The 26,328-nt window shown below is 36.8% G+C and overlaps 1 protein-coding gene across 1 annotated transcript in view; it reads right to left on the bottom strand.

The window, feature by feature from the left end:
* Positions 1 to 25,632, bottom strand: part of slkb (STE20-like kinase b) — a 28,045-nt gene extending 2,413 nt beyond the window's left edge. The window contains exons 1-17 of the mRNA XM_033967182.2: positions 24,790 to 25,632; positions 23,002 to 23,166; positions 15,886 to 15,934; positions 15,309 to 15,458; positions 13,445 to 13,517; positions 12,836 to 13,030; positions 12,250 to 12,331; positions 10,674 to 10,805; positions 9,505 to 10,218; positions 8,858 to 8,988; positions 8,338 to 8,461; positions 6,784 to 6,963; positions 3,449 to 3,578; positions 1,721 to 1,845; positions 1,254 to 1,445; positions 549 to 674; positions 42 to 155 (exon numbers count right to left, since the gene is read on the bottom strand). Coding sequence (XP_033823073.1) covers positions 42 to 155; positions 549 to 674; positions 1,254 to 1,445; positions 1,721 to 1,845; positions 3,449 to 3,578; positions 6,784 to 6,963; positions 8,338 to 8,461; positions 8,858 to 8,988; positions 9,505 to 10,218; positions 10,674 to 10,805; positions 12,250 to 12,331; positions 12,836 to 13,030; positions 13,445 to 13,517; positions 15,309 to 15,458; positions 15,886 to 15,934; positions 23,002 to 23,166; positions 24,790 to 24,939 — 2,832 coding nt within the window. The 5' untranslated portion in view covers positions 24,940 to 25,632. The remainder of the gene's footprint in view (positions 1 to 41; positions 156 to 548; positions 675 to 1,253; positions 1,446 to 1,720; positions 1,846 to 3,448; positions 3,579 to 6,783; positions 6,964 to 8,337; positions 8,462 to 8,857; positions 8,989 to 9,504; positions 10,219 to 10,673; positions 10,806 to 12,249; positions 12,332 to 12,835; positions 13,031 to 13,444; positions 13,518 to 15,308; positions 15,459 to 15,885; positions 15,935 to 23,001; positions 23,167 to 24,789) is intronic.
* Positions 25,633 to 26,328: the final 696 nt, after the last annotated feature.

Raw genomic sequence — 26,328 nt, forward strand, 5'->3', positions numbered from 1 at the left:
TAACAGTAATAATCAGCAAACAGTTTGAAGAGAGTACATACCTTCTTCCTGGGCCGTAGCTTCTCTCTCCACTCCTTCAGCTCTAGACTGTGCTCTTCGTCTAACTCCTTCAGCTTTTGTGTCTCATGTTCGATCAGCAGGTGGCACTTCTCATTCTGAAACAATAAAAAAAATACTATTTAAAGGAAAAGTAAAATACAGATTAAAAATTGTGGAAATTATAAAACTGAGATTTGTCACCAAATCATGAAAAAAGAGTCTATTGAATTTCACTTTGAATATTAAACAATATTTTAATTTTATAATAAGCATAGCCTGGCCAGTCAAGACTATCTCCATATCCTGTATGTTCTATCTCTTATCTCCTGAGTCAGATAGGGATGATTAACAAGCACATTAACCAAACTGATGCAATACACATTTCACACAAATATAGAAGCAGTATGAACAACAAAAGCCAGTTCTTTTGTCTAACAAACAAATATTTCCTAAACTCTTGGAAACAAGAGTGCATAAGCCCCTCCAGTCCCATCAGTTTTGTATTTGACCTGTAGCTGCTGTAGCTCCCTGACGTTGGCGTCACACTGGAGCTGCAGGTCTCTCATCTGGTTCTCATGTTTCTGCTGTTGCTGCAGACGCTCGTTCTTCTGACGCTTCTCCTCCTGAGCTGCAAACTAACACATACACACAGAAACAGATGATTAAACAGATAAATAGCAGATGTCATTAAATGTCACTGCAGCATAAAATTGACCATGGACCTCAGGTGGAGGGCCAGCCACCTTCTCTATGGAGATGTTATTGTTTTGCCTGGAATAAGAGACAGCACTGCATAAAGTTACAGGGACGCGTCTGCTCACATTAAGAATATATGTTTCACAGAAAACATGTTTCACGGATTTCACATGTAACTGAATGACTATGAGACAGATGGGTTTAATGCCATAGTGTGGAACACACAACGCTGAGCCATAACATCTCCATGGAAACAAGTGGTGATGAAACCCTCATCAGATAAGTTGTATAGTGCACCTTTAAATACAAAACCAAGACTAAAACATGAATAGCTGTGCTAACATAAGGAATCTCTGCTCAATATACATGTCCTAAATTCTTGATCTGTTTTGACCAGAAAATGTACAAGTGCGATACAATCATACAGTTTGTAGCTTCTAAAAAACAATGTTTTTTGTAAATCCCTGGTTTTAAAAGCAATCTCTCTTACATTAAACCAAACTGTATGTGAGATTCACCTGTTTGACACGCTCCCTCTCTTGCTCAGCGGTGATGGTGGCTGCAGTGATACGTAGGCTCTTCTTGAACATGGCCATGCGTGTCTTGGCCTCACTGCGTTGGATCTTTGGGAGGCGGGTTCTCTCCTGGGTCTGTTTGTTCTTCAACTCCTCGATCAGACGCTGGTTATAACGCTGCATCTGCTCCATCTCCTGCTCCACGCCAATCAAAAACATCAAATATGTAAGGAATAAAGTGAAACTACCAGTATTCTTTCATGACTTGGATTAGGTCTAAATTAGCAAACAATATATTGTAGGTTTCAACATTCTCAGTCCTTATATGCAATGTGGGCTGTGGACGCGCTGATTGTTGAGTCAGTCACAATTCAGTCACATTTTGTATTAATAACCCACTTGAGTATTTGTAATTTTTTATTTATTATTTATTGGATTAGAGAGAATAATGTGTGAATGCTGTTGCCCACCTTCTCATGTCTCTTGAGCAGTTGGTGTCTCTGCATGAAGTACTGGTCTTTGAGCTGCTGTTTGAACAACTGGTGCTTCTCCTGCAGGTGGCGCTCTTCCAGCTCCCACATGGCAGCTTCTCTGGCTACAGGTGAAAAAAACAAGTGCAATTTTATAATTTTATCCTTGACACAAACATAGCACAACAACAAGGTGCAAATCATCATTTCATACAGTTCTTGTATTTCAGTTATCAGAGCTTTTATGAATATGCTTTGCTCTCTTCTGGTTAGGAAAGATACCGGAAATGAAGACCAAACGTTTTTGTGTTGATATTTATATGTTATATGTATTATAGACTCTGTTACTACAAAAAAAATACGATTTCTGAACGCTTAAAATAGTCAACATGCCTTAACTTTCCTAATGAGGTATTAGAACCACTGAAGTATTAGTGTGGCCAGTCAAATCTCTTTACCAGATCCTCCACAGACTGGGTCTCGTGACAACGTTCTCAGGGAATTTATGAAAACTGATGTTTGTGAAACTCCAGGGACCAAGTCTGAGATTAGAGCCAAGACAAAGAGCTTCCAGTAGCTTTAGATTGGGACACAAAAGGAAAACATGTATTACCCTCAAAGTGTCCTAAAGTAGGGGTGGGCAAAATTGACAAAAATGATTTTTGAGTTTCTAGACCACAATAATAAGAAGATAATTTGACAATACTAAAGTGTGTCTTTAAAGTTGGAGTGAACACCTAAACTCCACCTATGACATTTTAAATAAAGCTGGAAACTTGGGCAGTACGTGGATGACTAAAGAAAAGCGAGAGGAAGGAGGAGGGTGGGGTCTGTGGGTACAAGAACAGTGTGATTGGCCTAACAGGTATCCACATTTCAAACACCGACCCTGCAGCAAGGTGTTTGTAATCTGAAACACCTGCCTTTAATCAGAGCAGTTTTTCGTGGTATGACAAGTGGCCATTGAAGGCAACAATAACTTTTTTGACCAGAAAGCTGCAAATGTGCCTAAAATACTAGGAACAGTAGATAATGCTATATAATTCTCTATATAGTACAGAAAAAGTGTATTTAGTGTTTAGTTCCACTTTAAATGTATTAGTTGAGGTGTCAGTATCAGACAAATGTGTCATCCAGGTAGGTTCTATTAAAAAAAAAAAAAAAAAAAAAGAAAATTCTGTCAACGGACAAATGTTTTGTAGTGAAAAGAGTGAAGCATCCAAAAAGTGTCCTAAACTAGGGCTAAAACTGGTCTATAACAGGACTAACCCAGGACTTAACAAAGGATCAAATCATGACTCAAATGGTTCTAAACAAGGTCTAAAGGAGTAAAGAAAGAAAACACAAAAAGGTCAGAAGCCTTTTGGATGAGAGGCAAATCATTTTCACTACAAAACTTTTGTAGAGATGACAGAATAACATTTTATTTTGAAATATCAGGCAATCAACAATATGAAAGAACTCCAAAATTGTCCACTAAAGAACAAAAAATCACACTTAAAAAAAAAGTTACAATGCAAATTATGCCATTTCAAATTGTAATGAAGTTTTTGTAGAATGCTGCCAAATAATAAAAGTTTTAATCAAGAACGAGATTCAATAATTTCTAATCACCTGGTCATATTAAATGGCAGAAAAAACCAGTGAAACACACAAAAGGATCTGGGTTATTAAATGGTAAAATTATTAGTTAATTAAGTGCATGGTAAATGAAATGTTTTTGTATACCTCGGAGTAGTTGCTGTTTGTGGTTAAGACAGTCCCTCTCGATTGTAGCCAGCTCATGTTTGTGCTGTTGAATGATCTTCTTCAGAGCACTGTCCAGATCCTGCTGCTGCTTCTGGAGAAACTCTTGCTCCTAAAACATACAAGTATTTTATTTCAAAATGAGAAAATGGATAAAAATTTACTTGAGTGGTTCTCAAACTGTGGTGTGAGGGATCCTATTTTGGAGTTGTCGTAGTTTTATAAAAAAAGAGAGTAACACTTTATAATAACTACATTTGTAATAGCCTTAATAAAGCATGAACACAGAGTTTAATCATAATGGACAAATAGTTTATTAATTATGCTTAATTAATACTACGATACTAAGTCCAAATCATTCTTAACTATTTGTCCGTTATGAATGAAGTCTTTGTTCATGCTTTATTTAGACTACCGGTAATTAAGGTGTAGATATTACAAAGTGGTACCAGGACAATTATATTTGTGTTTTTGTACTCCTTTGGGTTAGTCCATGTTTAAAAGTACTTGATGCATAACTTAACTATTTTACATCTGGAGTATTAAGGCATGGTTTAATCCTGTTATAGACCAGGTTTAGTCCTAGTTTAGGTCTGATTTAGTCCTGTCTACCACCCAGTTTACATCTGGTGGTACAAATACTCATCTGGGTGTTACTTGGTGAGAAAAGTCTGAGAACTCCAAGTTTGAGAACCATTCATCTAATTCAATACAAACAACAAAACAAACCACTTGAAAAAAAAAAAAAACACAACATATCATAAACATATCACACATCTCTGCCTGCTCTCCATTATTATAAAGTGGCCTTGTTTTTATCAGGCGACGTGCCAGGTGGATCTACGACTAATCTGGCTGATCAAGCAGACAGAATGAACAATGGGCTGTTCCACCTGCTGTCACCTACATTCATGTCCTACTTGGCTCACAATAAACCACAGTCTCCAACAAGGCATTTCACGGTGTACACATCAGATTTTTAGAAGCTTATTCTATAAAGGTGCACTATGTAACTTTTCTGTGTGGAGTCTGCAACCTGCTTGTTTCCATTTACAAGTTACTGAATTGCCTTGATGGTTCCACAGTAAAGCATTAAACATATCTGCCTCGCATTTATCAAATTTTAATTGAATATAGTTGTGGTTTTAACTTGTCCTGGTTGTCGTCACTAGCTTGTCTCCATGGTGATAAGTTTAATGCATACTGTGGAACATTCTAGGTAAAGCATCTCCATGGAAGTAATCAGATGACGGACAACAAGGAAAGTTACACAGTGCACCTTTATTACATTCATTATTAATCATTCATTACTCTACAACCACATTTCCAAGTACTTTATTTCCACCCACTCAATTTTCAATCGAACAGATGGATATATTTGGCCCCAAAATCAGCATGTTTCTTAAATGAAAAAAGAAGAAGAAAAGATGACTATATTTTACCATTTCATATTTTAGTAAAATTGTGGTTGTAGCTTATATTGCTACTGTATTTATTTGTTTAACTCAGTAACTTTTAGCTCACCCTGACCTCAACAAATAATCAAATGAAAAAAAATTCATGAAAGTATTACAGAAAAGTATACCAGTTTCCAAACCATCATCACTGCACACTCACACGGGGCTGTTACTTACATCCTGAATGGGAGTGTGGCACAGTGTGTATGAGGAACACAGAAAGGACTGAATCATTACATGGGCCACTCCCTGTAGATCAAATTACATCACCTAATATTAAATGCAGCAATCCACAAGGGCCACAGCAGCTAATCGGATTAATAATAGCTGAACGGCACAAGAAGAATATAGATCATTGTGGTTTAAAAAAAACAAAAACAAAAAAACAACAACACATTTTTAACTGCAAGTTTGCCTCGAATTTTTGTTCTCTCTACTCCTCTTCATGGAAAAGCCAGTTTGGGTATAATCTTGGACACAACAGAATTCATTGTTGAATAGAAAAAAAGAAACAGAAGTAAATGGAAAATTACCAATTCAGTTTAAATTAGAAGGAGAAGGAGGTTACATTGACAATACACTGCAACCAGAATCGGTGTTACCTCCTCTGATGGGGCTGGGATAATGACCTCTTTGATAGGTTTCATTGTGGCTTTTGTCACAAGTTTGGGAGAAAGTCGCACTTCCTGTTTGTCCAAAGTCTGAGCAGCCGTGAGCGAAACAGATCCAAATAAAGGGAGATATATTAGCTGTGGATGGATTCGAGCGATACAGGAATAGTAATGTGATGTGGCCTGCGATGCTTTTAGCCTCTAGTAAACACAGCACACAAAAACCCAAACAAGGGCTGAGCCCAGAGACACGTATCCCTTCAACAATCAAACAGAACACTATAAATAGTAGCTCCAGGGCCATAATAACTGCAGACTCACACCAGTGACCTCTCCTCGGGCAGCAGAGAAGTGAATTACAGTGTACAATGTGGAACATGGATTGGACTGACCTCCAACAATGTAACAATGTCAGAATTTAGAGCCACAAACCACTGGGACAATGATTTTAGAGATTTTAACTTAAAAGAAGGAATACAGTGCTCACTTCCAATCTCAAATCTGTTCACTTCTTATCTAGTTACTAGCAGCTGGTAACTGATTGAATAAATAAAGCTGGCAGTCAGATTTAATTAACTTTCTTAAAGAGATTATATCTCTTATAGTTTTTAAAGTAATATTTGTTTTACCTCAGGACAGATATCGTACATGCAGCTCTTAGGGTTAAAATGAGACCGTTGCGTGTCGTCTGCATCTAATTAAAGCGTGCTTATTATACCATGGTCAGTGAGAATTCCCGCACAGGTAGTTCCGGCAACAGTTAATCACTGTTCTATATCACTACGCTGAGAACATCACCATAGCAACAGGTAAACAAATTACCTACAGTCAGGAGGAGCCAGCTTCAACTAAGACAAAAATAATAACGCTTTGAACATTCATAGACAGATAAAAGGTTGTCAGGTTTAAAAGTGAACTATTTTCAGTTTGTGGTACCATGGTACAAGCGGTTTAAACAACTCGGAGCAGTACCTTACACTGTTTTATGTGTAACGCACTGTTTTGAGTTGTTTAATCCTTACATATAAACTCTACGGTGAATATTTAGGATGCTGGGAAAGCATTAGGAAAGTGAGGAATAAGTCTGAACCGCTAAAAACTGGTTAAAATGAACTAGTTCAGTTTTTCACGTTTTTTAAGGAAGAGTAATACTAGAGTCAATAGCAAAACTATTGATGATGAAAAGATTTTGTATGATTTTGAACTTCATCAGAACAAATCTAAGACATAATGCTAAAATTATACTAACCTCCTTCTTGCGGTTCTTGAGCATGCTCTGATACTTGGACAGCTCTTTGTCCTGCTCGGCTTTGATGCGTTTGGCTTCGTCCCTCAGTCGTGTAGTGTGCTCCTGCTCCAGTCTCTCAATCGTTTGCTTCTGCTGCCTCTCCAGGTTCTCCACCTCCTGGTCGTACTGACGCTTCTTACCCTGCAATAAACAGCAAGAAAGTCAACAGATCATTTATACAAGTTCTTTATAGTGGAGTATTTGATAATTTGTAGCTGATGTCATCAACATTCCCTGGGGGTGATATGCTAACTGTAGACACTGCTCTGTCTGAAGCTCTGTTATGCAAGTTAGACTTTAATCTGATGTTTGTTTTAACACAATCCGACCATAAGAACTGACTTAGTTGCAACAGATGAACTGATTTTGTACTATCCCCTTCAAATAACATGACAGTCACAAGCTAGGTAACACCATGGTAACTGCTGAACATTCCTCCATAGACAGACATGAAGAACCCTCCATGTTATCAATAACATGGTAATAGCATAGTGATGGGAAACACTTTTTGGTTTCTGGACATTCATTGTATTCATATAGGTTTAAGGTTCGATTTAGGGTTAGAGTTAATCTCTACTGTGCTATGAAGTAAAGTGCTACCAGTTACTTTATGGGCTGGTAAAGTCAAATAGTTTTCCTCTGAATATGGCTTCTTTACTCTTAGGATTTCAGTGTTTCCCATGGATTTTAACTGAGAATTTGAAAAACTATTATCTCCTTTATTAATGAGAAACATTAACTCTGACTTAGTATCGGATTAATGAGGGGTCTGCTTAGGGTTTTGAATTAGCACCAATTTTATTTTCTAACACATTTTTGTTACAAATTTCACACCTATACAGAACAAACTAACACTTTCAATTAAATGCTTTTCATCTGGGCGCTGTTTGAGAGTCGATATTCTTTTGCTTCTTGTAGCTGCATAACTAAGATCACAGCTTGTTCAATCAATGAGTTTAGATTGGTTTGATAATCTTTATATCTCACAAAATGCACTACATGCAACTATACAAATATTTACTATTTATTTATATATTCAGTAGACTTTAGATGTAGAAATAAACCAATGATGGCTTCTCTAGATTAAATCAAACGACAGGCACAACGCTCAAAGTAAAGTGATTTTTGTTCTATACATATAAGCTATCCAATCGGACTCTCTAATCAGTATGTCAATAATCATTTAATAAACAACTTTCATTAAATGCAGGTACCTCTTATTTTATGTCTATGTTTGTATGTGATGTATATGAAAGACTTGTTAGCAGAGTGCTATACAATTTGCATAGACTTAAATGTATATGTAGCCATGTTGCTTATCTCTTAAAAATAAGCTGTTCATTTAGTAGTAGTACTAGTACTGGTAGTGGTAGGAGGAGTAGGAGTTCAAGTAGTAGTTCTAGTAGTAGAAGTACTAGTACTGGTAGTGGTAGGAGCAGTAGGAGTTCTAGTAGTAGTAGTAGTAGTAATAGTAATAGTAGTAGTAGTAGTAGTAGTATGTAGTGTTTTACTCACTGTTGTTTCTTGCTCAAATCGTCTGTAGATCTGCTCCTTTTGTTGCTGGAGTTTGTTGCTGAGCTGCTGTTGGGCTCTTTGCTCCTCTTTCTGCAGCAGACGCAGCTCCCTCAGCTCCTGACGCCTGAAGAACAAAACATGTCTTATCATATATTCTGTGACGAAAACTAGGAAAGGTTGGTTTCATGTGTGCTCTAACATTGTAAAGACCCCATATTTTAAAATCTAGTAATTAGTGCCACACATACAGAAATTATTATATTTTTGTCTATCAAGGCAATCAGACAGGTATAACTGTTGTCACATTAAATATTTTTTGCCACAAAATGTCTAATTTGTGGACTCAAAAATGAAAGGTACAATATTTGTGGAGTTTTGTTTTTAGTTTAGGCACTTCCTCTCCATTTGAATGGTATCAAATTGTATCTTGTGAACACTATTAGCCCTATGAAAAGTTACAAAATGTTAAGCCATTCAAATAAAACAGAAATTCTGTAAAAGAACTGGGAAAATGAAGTACCTAAGGAATCTCATCTCCTCGTTCTTTGTGTCGTTGTCTGTGACGATCTTTGAGGTGGTGACGCTAACTTCAACTCCATCCACCATGAACTTACGAGTTTTCTTTAGTGTCTTCCTCTGACGTCTTGTCTCCTATGAAAAAACAACACAAAACCATTTTACATAAATTACAATACGCGCTGTGCTAAATTGTAGGAGGGCAGCGTAAAAAAGCATATTTCTAAATAGCAAAATAAAATACATAAATTGACCAGAACTTGATTTTTCAAAAGCTTGAAACCCAATTATAATTTTTTGTGAGATGAGGTTTGAGTTCAGGCAGCTAGTACTGTGTAACTCTATATTGTTTTTTTTTAAATTAGTTTAAGACTATAGGCGACCACCTTATTCTCCATTGTGTCCTACTCCCCGCCATAGTCAAACTTAACAATGAATGCATACACACACATTTTCACACAAGTAACAATATTCTTCAATGATGATGCTTAAAGAGGAAATATACTTAATATGTGGCATTTGAATCATATGTTTGCACGTGTATCCTTAATAATGATCAAATTACTCAGAAAATTGAATTCAATAAAATGATTAAAATAAAGGTTGCCTGCTGCTCCATAGCCTCAGCAGATATGTGTGGGAAAGAGTTACCTGTATAGAAACTGACGCTGGGTCTTTAGTTTTGGACAGAAAGCTTGAAATGGACAGGTTAAGGTCAACACTGCTATTATCCGCTGTGGACTCCTTTTCATTTTTAGCCTCCTCCTTCTCAGCCGCCTTCTCTCCATTCTCTTTGTTTGAAGCAACTTGTTCTGGCAGCGTGACGGTAACTTTCAGATGTTTGTACCGCTCCTCCTCTTCTTCTTCTTCTACCTCTGTTGGTGATATTGGCTCTTGCATGGCTTCCATCTTGTCTTCCTGTGGCGTTTGAATTGCCTCTGAACTGTCCGTTGTGGTCTCTAGAGCCTCCGCAGTGTCCACCTCCTTCTCATCATCTACAGTTAACTCCAATTCTTCCATTTCTTTTGCAGGAGCGTCAGGTTCTGTCTTTGCAATGTCCTCCTCTGCTTCTGTAGGTGTTACTTCCATTGCTTCCTCTACCTCTTCCATTGGAGCTCCTGTAACTTCTTCCTTCTGCTCCACTGCCACAGGGGATCCAGGCTCGTCCACATGGTTGGCCACAGATAGGGCAGCATGAGTAGGTAGGGGGGTAAGAGGGGTGACAGGAGTGAGGGGAGTGATGGGGGTGATGGGGCTAAGAGGCTCCATGTTCTCCGGGACAGACTCCAAACTGGTGGGAGATAGAGGGATCTTCTCATCCTCTGAACTGGCAACACTGACATCCGATGGAGCGCGTTTGTGGCCCTGCAGAGACAGAGGGGTCAATAAAAATATCAGCTGGTATTTTATAATCTGGAAACCTTTCAGAATTAAGGGATAACAGACATAACTATAAAATACATGCAATGCAATAAAACTGTTACCACAATTATAAGGTTTGAGTAGCTTCACCAGATTTATTCAATACATTACTGTGCATTGATCCGTTTGGGACTTTATTATCAAACAAATAAAGTCAACAATAGTGTGCAATGGAGAAGAGACTAAAGCCTAAAGAAAGGATAGGAAACAATACCAAATGTAGTTATAAATTGATGATGATGACTGATTCAAGGTCAGGTTCTTCAACCTTCACAGAGAAGCAAGTTAATTGCTTTCACCCTTTTGAGGGCGCAAGGATGGTACAAAGTCAATTGACGCTTAGAACTGTATAATCTTTTGTAAAACTGAGTGCAGAGCAAATGTCAAAGGTCACTCACGAGCCGTGGCTCCGGCTCCTCCTCCTCTTCCTCCTCTTTGTGCTCTTCGATCTCCTCAGTGACCTCGGCCTTGGCTTCAGCGATCAGCTCCCGAAGTGGCTTATTATCCAGCACACTCGACACAAACGAATGCTGTGAAAAACACAATATCAACAAGGATTAGGCTGGATTTTCAATGTTTTAATTTTAATTTCAGTTACATAACGTTCTTGATGTAAAATCATAGTGTGCACCTTATCTAGATAAAGCATGTACCGGTAGTTTTAAAACCTCTATGTCCTAACAATTTTGGAAAAAAATATGAGTAGTATTGATTTTTCCATTATATTTCTCATTCATTTTTTTTTTTATTAAAAAGTCTGAAATATTTAAAAACTGAATTAAGAGAAGACTTTTTTGCAACCTTATGCATTTCTTAATTACAACCATGTCGATTTAAAATTTTATCTTGATTGTGATCTTATTTTGCAGGCCTAATAATCACCTTCAAAAAATATCTTAATCATTATATACAGTATACATGTATATTTGTACATTTTCTCTCATATCTTACTGTCAAAAGTAGTTGAACATAATACAATCAATGCACTGCTAATTTTCTGCGAGTCAATTAAAAACTACAATGCAACCACCTATACTTTCTATACAACATACCTTCTTTGGTTTTGATAGCTGCTGCACATAAAGAATTGCTGGCCTTAGAATATGCATCTTCTTAGATATCAAAACCTTCACTGGTGGCACTCCACAATTTTGCATTTTCAGTCCCATTTTCTTCTCTTTTTTCCGCCTCTAAAATCTATGTTTAAGCCTTTTCAATAACTCTGATGTACACCTCTACCTGCACTGCCTGTGGAGTGACACAGATTTGTCAGTGCCCTATAAGCCTGATGGAAAAAGCACAGCCTGCTCTGACGTCAGTGCTGGACACGGGGATGAGAGCCAGGTCTGGCACACCTGTCGCACTGTACAGATGTCCTGTGAGTTCTACACTATCTGAATGACAGATGGGCAGAAGTCAGCACTGGAATTATGGTTATGGTTAATTTATAATCGTCCTACAAACAATATCAGGGGTTAAAAATGTATTTATTTCACCAAACTGGCTGTGTCTTGATAAAAAAATATTATTATAATTTTTTTATGATATGATTATATGATTTAATTTGTAATCGCAAAGAACTAAAACCATTATTCATTCAATCTTGTGGCCAAAGTTGCCCTGGGTTTGAATTAGAGGCTGCAGTTTGATCAGCACACCACCTAGCGCTCACACGAAGGTTGTCAGAAAAAAACAATATTCAGACATATTATAGAAAAAAAACAAAAAACAAAACCAAAAAACCCCCCCAAAAAACAAAAACTAAAACAGGATACTCGCGTAAGAGCAGAAATGTCTAAAAAATGTTTATTTTTAATGATTTTGGTATCAAGATCAATCTCAAGTGACGTCTTTTCCCTTGTATCTTAAATCTTAGTCATGTGACACAAGCTCACACTCCAAACAGGTGAAGTGCCTAGTCCTAAGTTTATTTTATCTTCTGACACAAAATGACAGACAGAAGCCTTCTCAAACCTGTAAAAGCTGTGCAGCGTTCCACCTGTTGTCCACATTCTTGTCAAGACATCGCCGCAGAAAATCACTGAACTCTGGGGACCTAGTGAGATGATAAAAACAGATACAATGAAATGTTACATTTGCATACATTACAAGGTTTAAAAATCTATCAAAGTAAATAGAACTAAAAACCTAAAATATAGCAATAATACTTAAAACTCTTGGATTGTTTGCATACATTTCAAAATACTATATTGCCTATGACAACTCAAATAAGAGTGTGCAAATTAATCAAATTATGTAAAAAGGGATTCAGTTATGTCTAATCATCAGTGAAAATCCAGTCAGTAAAAGCATGTGGTTTTGAGCAGATTTCAAGCTTTTGAGACAGAAATTTGACATATTTTTTTTCAAATTTCTCTATTGTTTATGACTAATGAAAATCATTGTATTAAGACAAATTAAATCAAATTGAAATATTTTTTTTCTGTCTTATTGCCTAGCCCTAACTCAAATATTCAACTATAGACTGTGTTGTTCAGGGCACTTGAAGCGTTATATTGTTATTTATACAGTAACAGACCATCTTTGTAGTTTGACTCACCATCTGGAGGGCTGCATGAGGGTAGGAGGGTCTGCTTTGGCAATCTTCAACAGAACTCTCATGGGATTCATCTCATGGTTTGGGGGCTCGACCTGGGCCAGTTCAATCAGGGTCACGCCCAGAGACCAGATATCTGCCTTATAGTCATATGGACGGTCCTTAGAAGTCTCACACATCACCACCTCTGGAGCCATCCTGAAAAGAAATACAAAAATAAAGGTTAAAGTGGGTTGTACGGATATACAGAAAAAGCAGCTCTTGAACTCAAAAAATGATTACTGTGTGCACTGCATGTAATTATTAAAGTGTTTTTGTTGTCAGTCAACCAAGAAGTAATGCTGGTGCTGTTAGCATGCTAGTATCACTGTGACGGTAGACTCCGCGCTGTTCTCTGGAAATTGTGAAAATCATCACAGTGACCAACTGAGATGCTAGCAATGCATTAGTAAGTGAGGAATAAGTTGCATCGCTGTTAGACTGCTTCAAAATATTTAAAATGTTGTTGTTTGGTTCTTCACATTGTTTTGTCACAGTACAGCACCTTCAAATCATTAAAAATAAAAATATTCAATTTCTATATCTACTATAAGTACTGACATAGTATCTCACCAGTAAGGCGTTCCTATGAAGGAATCTCTTCTCTGCAGTGTTTTGGTGTTTTTGGCAGACACTCCAAAGTCAGCTGAAAAACATGTGATACAATTAAGAAAATCAAAAACTTTATTTTACTAAGATGGACTTCAAATCAAAGTGGTCCAAAGCTGTGCCCTTTATTAAAATAATCATGTAACAGGCTACTAATTATTAGTTTATACAATCAGCACAAACTTTGTTGTCCAGCTATCTAGTATTATGAATAATATCTGGATTATCTAGAAAACCTCCCTGATTATTTAATGCACTTTAAAAAAAGAAGTTTTAAAAATCCTCCACGCCATTAAAGAATTACAGGCCTATAAAATCTGGGGTCATGTGAAATCCAGTAATCATGAAAACACAGCTCACATAATCACATTGTGAGTTATGCCATTGGACTAAAGGCTCAGTGTGTGGCTTCTGTGAGCTGCAGTGTCCAGGGAGGAGTGACTCATACACCACTGTACTGTGACGTCTATTACAGCTATGTACTCTGCTAAGGTTTAAATAATGTCTGAAGCTAATTCCAGTATGCCAGACGTATGTGGATTCTGGCATTCACTCACCAGTGTATTAAGCATGCATCACGGGATGGATCACGTGGAAGTGTAAGCCATGTGTACTAGCATCAAAGGAAACATAACATTTTTATGTATTATATATTATAAATATTATTTATATATTTTTTGAGTGATTCTTTCATTCATTTCAGTATTTTCATGTTGAGCTAAAAAAACAAACAAAATTAAAGCATGTTTTTTCATTTTGGTTTTGGTTTATTGCATTTTAAGCTCTGTGTAAGAATAATTATGTTTCTTCATGAGTGTAGGGTTTAGGTGACTTTTGGGGCTGCACTGGTTTAAAAGACTATAAACAGTTTGAATGTGAGGTAGTATTTCCAGGAGTTATATCACAGACCACAAGAGGAAAGTAGAACTGAGCAGTGTATAAAAGAATAAAGAACACAGCTCAAAAGAAGTCTTTTCAACACAAAAATAATATGCTATGTAATGGGAATACAACAGATTTATCAATGGCTGCAGCAAAAACAAACAGTTCAAAGTAGTTAACAAAACAAACCACTGTGAAATAAAGTTATTTTATCACTCTGAACCATTACATGTAAGGGTCAGGTGCATAGAACTATAGGTCCAAGATACTACACTTGAGAAATGGCTATTTAGTTGCATCTTTTGGATACATGGAGATGGATAAATACTACATTAGGTGTAGGTTGAGGAAAGTCAATCAATAAATGTAAGTCCGTCAGTCCATGTTTCTTTTGCCATCATAAAATTACCATTAAAGGAGAAGAGTGCAGAATAAAAACCTTTCAGTAGTATGCACAGCTAAACAGAACCGTTTTGAGCCTGGATTTAAATATTGTCAAAGTAAGATATAATTAAAACAGTGTTCAAAGAGAACCCACATTACTATGAAGAGACACAAAGTATCCCAATGGGTACCATTTCTGATGCAGATTTTTTCAAAAGCTAAAGTAAGTGTCACAGATTTCTTGATGCTTGTATCACCAGAATCAGTTTTATTGCCATTGTAAATGAACAAAATTCACAAACTAGGAACCTGCTTCGATGTTATGGTGCAACATTAAACAAAGAATAATAATATGAACTATGATAAAATAAAACTAAGGACATGCATTAAAATAAAGTAAAAAACTAGACTTACATTTTCATTTATTTCCAATAACCTGACTAGACAAGTTCCTAGTTTGTGAACTGTGTTCACAGACGATGGCAATAAAAGTCTTTTGATTCTGATTCTAGATATTTGAGTTATAAAACCACTGCTTTTTTGACATATTTGTGTTACTTACCCAGTTTGACCTGCCCGTCCATGGTGAAGAGGATGTTCCCAGCCTTCAGGTCTCTGTGAATGATCTTGTTTTCGTGGAGGTAAACCAGTGCCTCCAGTGTCTGTTTACAAACTACTCGGATCTGGGGCTCGGTGAGGGGTCTCTCCAGCTCTGCAGAAAATCAAAGTAACACAATTACAACCAAATAAATACAATTACAATGAGATCATCAGTTGAGTTAACCCCAAATAATGGTATGTGCTAACTGAAATAGAATACTTACAAATTAAATGCAATATTGTCCAAAATCAGATTTGTTATTTACTTTTATATTTAATAACTGCACTGTTTTTGTTATCAAAAGCTATGTGCTTTAGAGTCTGTATAGTTCAGATAACAATAACAATTGAAATATAATTTTGATTATTTTGCTTGCTTATAACAAAGATGGCAGATTTAGCCAATAACTATTTATGACGTTTGATCCTGATCTCTATAATCTGGTTTGTGGGACTTGTGGGTTTTTGCTGAATTGCATAGGAAAGGCTGCTTTCAAACTGATTTTGGTTACCTAATCTAAAGAAAAATGATGACTCACCTAGCATGACAGCATCGACAGCCCCTCCTGCGCAGAACTCGATGAGAATCTGTCAAAGAAAAGAGAAAATGGACACAAAGATGACAAATTCAAGTAGGTTTTGCTAAAAAAGTGAGGCATTTTAAGCATTAGATAAATCCACTGCATTATTATGTAGAGGTCAGTCAGGCAGCACCTCTCTGGACTCTGCTCCATTGTGTGGGACTGGAAGGTTCTCTTCTACAGCATTCATTTATCTGTCCTGCCTAAACATTGACTGTGCTCATACCAACTGACAAAACTCCCAAATCATCACAATGAATCTCACACTGCAATAAGACACCAAGAAAAACTGATTCACTGATGAAAGTGGAGTGATGGAGTGAGTTAGATGAGTTAGTTTCTTACTATGAAAGCCTCATTATGTGAAATGCAAGAGATTTTTGAATTACTTTAGAACAGGGGTGCTCAGACTTTTTCAGTATGTGAGCTACTTAAATGATCGTGTCTGAAAGATCTACCACCTAATACAAAAATGGTAAACATATATTTATTTGTAAATGGATTATGAATTCTTACATGTACAGTGCATTTTGATCTACCTTGCACAACATCATGAGATAATACTGCACAACACAATTGAACTTCCTACATGTTCATAATTACTTGAATGATGATTAATGCTCTGATGACTTGCACTGAATGAAATCAGTGAGGGATGCATAGTTCGGGCAGTAGCTTCTGACAGCCAGGAGTAAAATTGCATTTTTCGTTTGATAACAGAGCTAATCATGTTGATTACGGTTTTGTCTTTTTTTTATAGCCATAAAAATCATGTTAAACGAAGTATCAGAATTTACTGCATTTTTTCACAGAACTACTTCTATTTTACACATCCATTAGTATTTTTTCTTTTAAGCATCGAATAAATTACTGGGAAAATCCCCGCAGCCCCGCGTTCTCATACGTCACCTTCGAGGGACAACAGAGGCAGATTACCGTAATGACGGTAAAATATTTAGGTAGCCCCATGTCTCCGCTTTGAGACGCCGTTTGAATTTACATGAGAGCACGACTATTTGCGGAGTTACGCTGCTGGAAACTCCACAACCGTGCTCTATCGGCGACGATAGGATCCAGCGCCCATGATGTGACCTAGGGTCAGGTGTCATCTGACTGGTTGTCCTGTATATTAGTCATGTGACTGGATAGATGACGGGATGTGATCTACCCAAAATGCCTTCGCGATTGACGTAATGAACACCCCTGCTTTAGAAGATCAAGTTTCAGTGTTCTTTCAAATGTTACCTACTGAAAATAATTACGATTCGAGCCTGACAAATGTTTTTTTTCCCCAGTTGCAAAGCAACCGAGCAAGCTCAGCTGATATTTATTTTGTAAAATTATTAATTACATATCAGCCTAAAAATATGTTATTTAAATTTACTACAAACTCACCCAAACACCCACATTTTTTCTAACCAACAGCTGTTTAGTCATATTTTGTGCAGTTTTCTCCTTGCATTAAAGTGTTAAAATAAATTTTTATGTGCACTCTTTAAGCAAGAGGTTGGCCAAAACAAAAACATGGGCCTGTGCTGGAGGTCTAATAAGTGCTAATATTGGGTCGATATATCAGCCAGCCAATATCAATTTCCATCTCTAACTAAGATGTGAACTTTGAATGTAATCCTACTATTAAAATGCTAATCTATTTCGCTATGCTTCAAATGAACTAAGTGTCATATGAACTAAATGTGAGTGAATGACCTGGGCCTATTTGTGAATGAGCTCATAGGGGCATTTAGGAGCTGCAGTTTGGCTCTAACATAAGAGGATTGTCCCAGTGGAGGCTGCAGTGTGGACGTGTTTCACCACTCGGCCAAAGCCTCATGCCGTTAATAGGATTAGTTTCTATGGACACTGCACCTTGGCTTTGGCTGTGGTGTAGTTGCAGATAAGGTGAAGCATCTGGAGGAGACTTTATTTAGCCTGGCAATAGAAACAGTGTATCTGAACGATTACTGGAAAATATCAAATTGTGATTTTCATCAAAAATCTACATTCCAATGAATCTTAAAAATGTTCAATAGCTCAAACATTTGAGGAAAGACATGTGATATGTGAAGTGCACCAACGTAAAAACTTGTATTTTTACTTGACACATTATTTTTGATGCATGTGATTATTTTATCATTGACTAGTGGTAAAATGTAAACTTTGTTTTATGTTGCATCGTATCACCAAAGCCAGTAGATTGTGAATTTTTCACCGACAATGACAATAAAAGTAATTCTAAAAAAAGATAAAAGAATCGCATGAAATTCATTTCCAGAACTAAAGGGTTCACAGAGGTTCTACTTGAGTGATTTTATGTAACACTCTGGAGTTAGAAAGTCAACTGTATGATTCCATAGAAAAAGAAAGTTAAAGCCATTCTTGTCCATGAAAGATTGTCCATGACAGTATGGCTTTATGCAATACTGTGAAAGATTATAGCCACACAAACAATATTTCCATGGAAACATGTAGGAGGAGGCCCTCTTCCAAGCCAAACGAGTATCAAGTTTGTGGACAAGCAAGCCTGCTCACAGTAAGGATGGATGTTTTTCTGTGTTTTTTGGTGTAAAAAAAAAAGCCCAAACAAAACACAAACATAGTTACATACTATGGCTTTAATAACATACAGGGCTGTTTTGTTGTTAGCCACGGGTGCAGTCAAGTGATGTGATGTCTTCTGAAATTTATTAATACTAATGATGAGTGAAAATTCTAAATGTTCAGTGTTTCCCATTAATAGAGGAGACCCTCCTTAGTCCATTCTTTGTCCCCATAGCCTTAACTACAAGCAGAACACAAATGAAAATGTAAAAGCTTGTAGAATTATAATTAGAATGTTTTAATAATATATACTCTATAAATTTTATTAAATAAAATCATTCAGATAAATATTTGAGCTACCATAGCCTCAGTGCTAACCTGTGGGAAACACTGTTGTTATTCAATTGCGATTAATCTTGAACCCCTAAACAGAAAACTGTACTAATAGAGTAAGGCCCTTAGAGATTTGGTAAACATTAGTCACAGGGAGGAGGAAGTACAAGCGCAACTTCTACATTCATGAAGCCATTGAGAAATGCATTGTGGTTGATACGGTTACTCAAACTATTTCTGATACACTGTTGGTCAGGGACTGGATGAAACTGAAAATCTTTGTAATCATAAGAATTCTCTGCTTTAGGAGAGCTGATTTATTCTGTCCTACTTCAAACAAAAATGCTCTAAAAGTGTCCAGCGGGGCTAAATAACAATACAAAAGAGACTTGCAGTGTCATATTCCACTCAAAGAAAATAATTTAAGTTATATTGGCAATCCTACAGAAATGTTCTAAAATATGTCTTTCAATAGTTGAGGATTGAACAATTCATCACAAAAGTGTTTTGTGTATTATATACAATAAACCCAATATTTACATTATCAATAGTTCCATATATTGCCACCTCTAGATGAACCTCAACCGTTTCAGCACATTTCTTATGGATTCAAAAATATGATCTGATTGTAGTTACTGTTAAGACTCCCCAAAAATATGCTGATTGATATTATTTTTGTCACCCAACCCTACTCCCTGAACAATCGTGACTATTGCTCTGCTCCAGTGTTGGTGAGTCTGTAGGCGTGTTGTTTTAGTGCTGTACAATGGGCCCCTCTTAGGCCAATGGCAACAGCACCAGAGGAACTTGAGGCCGGGCTGTGGCTTCCTTCTCTCTGTTTTTCTGACACACAAACAGCTCAGAACAAGTGCACAGCCTCAACTGACACTTCATTCATGTGGTTTTACAAGAGGTAGAGATGGGCCTCACGATCCAATATTTGGCCTGCTGCTTTATCTGGAATATAAAATAACTTGTCACATGTTTGTGTCAATATACAGCAAAATAATGCTCTACTATTTACATTTTTCTCATGAGTCTGTTCAAAAAGACTCATCTGATGCACTGAGGACAATGTGGGAGTGACACATGGGCATACACACAATGGGTCATGCAGCGAAGATTGGTTAATGAATATTGGCACAGAATATCGATATCAGTCAACACAAAGTAGTGTCAGTACTGAAAGAAATGACATAAAGGGGACTAAATTGGACCCTTTCAATATCAAAATCATAAGACCACATTGTAATGTTACAGAAACTAGAAGCTAGTTTCTCCTCCTTGCTCTAGTGGTGTAATCAGTGTGGTATTGGAGTTGCACACTACACTAAGGTTAAATTCCTGCTTAGAACATGCTTCTGAATACTGGATTTATTACCCAGAATGCAGTGTGCTTTAAAGAACTGACAGAAGTTAAATATGATTTGACAAGCAAAGAAACCAATTTGAAACCAGTAGCTCCAACTACCCAGGATATTCTTTGTATCTAGTTTTTATTATCACCATGGCATCAAAATGGGTATCACGACTTTTCCTTGGTGCCAAATAGACTTTGAATTGTCAGTATTTGGCAACATAATGTGTCTGTCCATTGGGTGAAGTTGGAGTATCATAAGTGAATTTTAAAATGAACCAAAATAGCAGAATAATCATATTCATTATTTTTCTATTGTTGATACCTGATATTTTACATCCCTTATAAAACAATTACAACGATTTTGTAGATAATATATTGCCTCCCTCTATCTATGATGTGAAGGGAGAAGTTGAAAAACCTGTAATACAACACAGCATTTTGGTTTGTGGTGCCAATGCAAGATGAACAATATGTGTATTATGTGTAATTTATGCACATTATTTGAATTCAGGGCTTTCATCTTGAATGGGAAATGGCCTGAATAACTTCTCCCTGACACAAACAGGTGCCACAGAGGCCATGATTAAAATCTACAGACAAACTCCACCGGGCTCTGACTATTGTCTGGAGCACAATGGAGAGGAAAGAGACTGAGCAGAGAAAGAAATGCACTGGATTTTAACACCCAGGTAATTATTGCAGTATTCCCTACTGCATAATACCAGTGAAAGTGATTTATACATTTATGACAGGGGACTAGTCTTTGGGCATGGAAGGTTAAAGGTGTACTAAGCAAGTTTCTGGTGGAGGGTTTGTCACCTTCTTGTCTCCACAGATATGCTACTACTTTGGAATCTTCCACAGTATATGGCATTAAACTTGTCTATCTTGCATACTATGGATATAGGTCAGAAACATGTTAAAAGAAATATAACTTCTAATTTGGCAAATCTTTATATCGATATATAAATTATAACAACAACAACATTGATGGTACTTCATTATGGTTTCCTGAACTATCTAGTATTTGCACAATACTAATAAATATTCATATTGATTCTCCTGTCAATTTATCCAGCAAGAAAAAGTCATGAATCTCTGTGGTGGAATGTTCAGCTGTTACCATGGTGACACAATGCACATTATAGTACCGTAAACATTCCCAAAATAATTTTAAGATAGAAAAACTCAAAAAAAATAAATAAATACAAAACAGATTTAAACAACACATTTTAAGGAGCCTGTGATCAATATGAGACCTCATAGTTCTGTTTTGATTTTCACCAAAGCTGAGTCTGTAATTTTATGTGAGAGAGACTTGTTTTACAGCACAAATCAGCTCAACTATTGTAGTTTCAACTAAGTCAGCTCTTTAGATTGTGTTAAAAGATTAGATTAAAGTCTAATAGAGCTTCTGACAGAGTAAATCCCGTGCAATGTTGATGACTTCAGCTGCAAAGTATTAATAGGCAATCGCTTCATGCTAACCTATGTCACATGTCCATGATAGAATTAAATTGAGGTTGATTGGAGCCATATTGTTTCTATGGAAAGTGGTAAGTGTTTAGTCTTTCTACTTTTATATACACGCAAAAAGTTTCCAAATGTTGTGTAAAAGGTGTTGTTAGGGGTTAAGGTCGCAGGGTGGTCAGTTCAGGAATAGAGGCTTTTGAACAGCTTTTCAATAACTTTACAGAGTTACAATGGGCACTGTTATCAATCTAAAAACTGGAAGCTCAAAATAATTCATATTTTGTGCAGCACTACTACCACAAACAAGGAAAGTTAGACACTTACCAGTCAGGCTTAAGGTAATAGAACATTTCTCAAAGTTCAGTATAACTGGCGTGTATGCAAACCATGATCACTAATCATTCATTAGCATTTAATGAATATCACCCTGCAGCTAAACCAAACTTATGTTTTAAAATGCAGCTATACTTTTGTATAATGCCAGTTATTATTGTATAAATGTCAGACCACAGCTGATAGGACAGGAGCTGACATTTGTTTACATTAGGATTAGAACCAATTTGGCTGCTGATTGATTAATAAACTGATTGATTGATTAATTGACAGGGTAAATGGCATTGTGATTTTTATATTAACCCTTTAAGGACTGAGCACACTATGGGCCAGTATAGGTCACCTAGACTTTTAGATTTTTGTTAGCCATAAAAATCATATTAAAGGAAGTATCAGAATTTACTGCATTTTTTCAAACATCTACTTCTATTTTTCACTTTCATGCGTATTTTTTCTTTTACGCATCGAATAAATGACTGGGAAAATCCCCGCAGCACCCGCGCTCTCATTCGTCACCTTCGTGGAGCAACAGAGGCAGATTACCGTAACTGACGGAAAAATGTTTAAATAGCCCCGTGTTGAGACGCTGTTTGAATTTACATGAGAGCACGACTGGTTGCGGAGTTACGCTGCTGGAAAGTCCGCATCCGCGCACTATCGCCGACGATAGGATCCGACACTAAAGGGTTAAGATGTGCTTAAGGTTGAAAAACTGGTGGACTGGGAAAAAACAATCAAATTGTGTACATACAAGTGAATGAAAACTGCTGTAATCATTATACATTGCAGTAATATGTCTGAAACAAGCAGACTATTGTTTAACAGGAAAATAGAAAATACCTCATGTGAACCAAAACTGCTGTGGGATTTCACCAATTATCTATATCTCATAACTGGGATTAAGGGTCAATTAACCATTGCACAGCATGTTTTACAAATAATACCTCTTTGTGTTTATGACTGCTTTCTTCTTGAACCAGTCAGTTTTATCACAAACAAAGGAAGCTCTGTTTCACTCCTATCAGTTCAGGACTCACCCAGAGTTTGCTCTCGTAGTAGAAAGCGTCCAGCAGTTTGACAATGTTGTCGTGGTCACAGGATGCCAGGATGTCAATTTCCACCATGTAGTCCTCCAGCTCTTCCTCGCTTTTGGTGTCAATGACTTTGGCTGCAGCCAGAATGCCAGTCTGCTTATTTTGAGCCTGAAATATAATAATTGCCAATATTACAAATGTATATCATCAAAATTCAAAAGTAAATTTATTTTAACAATTGAAAATAATTATTTCTCCACATGAAAAATAGGGTTGCAGTTTATCGAATTTGAATGGATTCACAGTTTGGTTGTTCTTATTCGAGAGGTCTACAGCCAATCCTCTGTCAGTAAAAGGATGTGGTTTGGAGCAGAATTCAGACTTTGGAGGAAGAAATATCTGTTAAATAGCATGACAATGATTAATAATAAATAAAAAAGAAAAAATACTTCTACAATGCCTTGTTGAAACCTTATCTATATATTTATTTATTTATTTTAAGTGGGGACCATCATATTTTCTATCTATTAATGTGAATCCCAATAAGCATAATGGAAGTAAAATAAAGCCCAAACTACAAGCTTTACAAACAGCATTACTCTTTTGTTCTTAGAGGTTATCTCTTTGCAGTTTGCTCCATCATTTGCAAAACAATGAATGAGACTATTCTACATGGTTGATTCATTGCGGTCAGCAGAAATGAGACATATTGACATAAAGTGGAAAATTCAGCTGTTTGTTTTGACTTTTTGTGAACAGGAAGTGCTAAATGAAGTGATATAGGATGCAGCCACTTCCTGGTGACCTAACTCACATTGACATTAGGAAGAACATACACTCTAGTCTAGGCTTAACAGTAGTGTGTAATTGTTCACGTATTTAATTTCTATAAAAAAGGTTAAAATGTTTTATGAGAATGAGCTACTACTACTGTAACCTGCAAAAACATGCAAGTAGTATTATTATGTTGCACTTGAGGATTGCAGGTTTAATGCCACTAAAGAGGAAACTTGTGACTGAATTAATTATGCAAGAAGATTAGGCTTAATACAAGTACAATGGAAAGCAACAATGGGATACAGAAGAGACCAAAATAGAAGTCGACGGTTAAACAAAAGAGACGTGCCTCCCAATCCCAGCGAAGTTCTTCATTTCTAGATTGTAATTACAGTTAATACGTTATTGACAGAAGCTGCATTGTCATATTGTGCTTGTGTCTTATGGTGAAATATGTGGATTTCATTTTCTTGTTATAAGTGACAAGAGACACAACATTTTGTTTTTAATTGTTACACTAAAATATTTCATCATTCTGAAACCCATGGACCCTTTTGAGCTCGGTGAAAGTAATGGTAGGACTAGCAATACCTAAATCTGGCACAAATAATCTTTTCTTTTGTAAGATTAATGAATTTGTACATGGTCCCTGACAAAGAAAGAATAAAAGAATAAAGAAAGAAAGAAAGAAAGTCTGTAATTGTAATACGTCAAGATATGTTTTGCAGTCTAGGTGTTTGACTGAAAGTTGCTCTCAAAATTCAACAAGTCAATCAGAAAGAGAAAGGCTAACAAAACTGAGGATTTCATAAATATTGGCTGTCAGCAATATGTCACGTGGGTTCAACTCTGGTGTGGGGTTGGAGGAAAGTGGTGGGTGGGTAATCAATATAAAACAATGAATAGAAAGTGCCTGTGTGGCGAGATAAGAATGAGTGGATGAAATGGATTTGCAAAGAATCAGATTAGACAGCCAATTTGCATTATTGAGTAAGTTTTAGAGGCGGCTCATACCTTGAAGACTTTCCCAAAGGCTCCATCTCCCAATTCTCCAATGATCTCCCAGGTCTCCTCCGGGTTCTCATCCCTGCGCACGTTCTCATACTGTTTCTTCTTTTTGTCAGCCCCCAATTTAAATATTTTACGGAAATTAAAGAATGACATCCTGAATAATGAGTCATCCAACCACTGAGGTAACAAAAGCAGTCAAATTGGTTAAAAACTAGTCAGTCACTAAAATGGTTTGCGCTCACCCGTTGTGCGACTAAACAAAATAAAAACTAGCTTAGCCTTTAACAAGTCTCGGACCACTTCGTAGAAAGCACAATCCGCAAAAAATACTCATTGTTAACCCCTAAACATCTGAGGTTAACCTAGATATGCCAAAAAACAATAGAAAATCTCCCACTTCGACTTTTATTTTAATGCAAAGTAACGCTTAAAGCTCGCTGTTCTCCCAACTCCTGGCGTCCTACAACTGGCCCGACAACCCCGCGGGGCTTTTCCTAAACAAAAAGAACATAAGAAAACGTCCTTAAAAACAGATCAATTCCACGAAAGAGTATAGTCCGTTTTGGTGGATAAAAACGAGACGATATTCCTTGATCAGCAGGTTTTAAAGCGTATAACGGGACCAAAACAGTCATCTGGTCCGTGGCATGGTAAAGGTTCAGTAATGTAGCGGATTTAGTGTCAAAGCGCGTCCCCGAGTGCGCGTCCCCGGTTTCTTTCTTCGTGTCCCTCGTGTTTGACAGTTGGCGGGGTAAATTTAGTCTTTTGCTGCCCTCGTCCGTACTGGAGATCGAAAATGACCATGAATACACTCTCGTTTTGCACAAGAATTAAATATATAATGTGTTGTTCAAAGGCAAAACACTAAAGACCACGATATGTTACTTTTTGGCGATAAAATGCAGACAAATTTTGCTGCACTCTGGTTTCTTTGTGTATGAAACACTACAATTCCCAAGATCCAATGCGGCACCAGACACGCTGGACAGAGTGTAAACTACAATTTTAGGCTTTGATTTGTGGTAGTGTTGTATTTTATTATTTCTTCTTGACATGATTTAAATTAGCCTTAGTAAGAATTACGGTTTTATATGCTCAAAATGAGATAATAGTTTTCAGACAATATAATGTCACGTGATTTCCTCAACCGCGTCACTTTTTGAGACTTGCTGGGGCTAGCCTTTGCTGTTTGGCTGTACTTTTGTAAACTTAAAGAAAACCTCTTGAATATTTGTACACAATGACATGTAGTTTGTTACAATGGAACCAAAGGAAGAAACGCCGTTCGTGTTATGGGGACTGGATCCGATATTTTCTGCATATGCAAGACTGTACATCAGAGATATCCTACAGATGACAGAATCCACACAAGTGCCAGGTTGGGCATCTGTAACTAAACTACCCATTATTATGACATGATTGGACGCTACTTTCTTCAAAAGCCTATAGTTTGTTTTTGTATATTTTTGCTATGTTGCTCAAGCAAGCGAGACAACATTAAAACCACTAAAATCTCTTTATAATCAGGCAGTAAAAGTGCTA

Source organism: Periophthalmus magnuspinnatus, chromosome 1 (genome assembly GCF_009829125.3).
Source record: "Periophthalmus magnuspinnatus isolate fPerMag1 chromosome 1, fPerMag1.2.pri, whole genome shotgun sequence".
In the NCBI taxonomy this organism is placed as follows: Eukaryota; Metazoa; Chordata; class Actinopteri; order Gobiiformes; family Gobiidae; genus Periophthalmus; species Periophthalmus magnuspinnatus.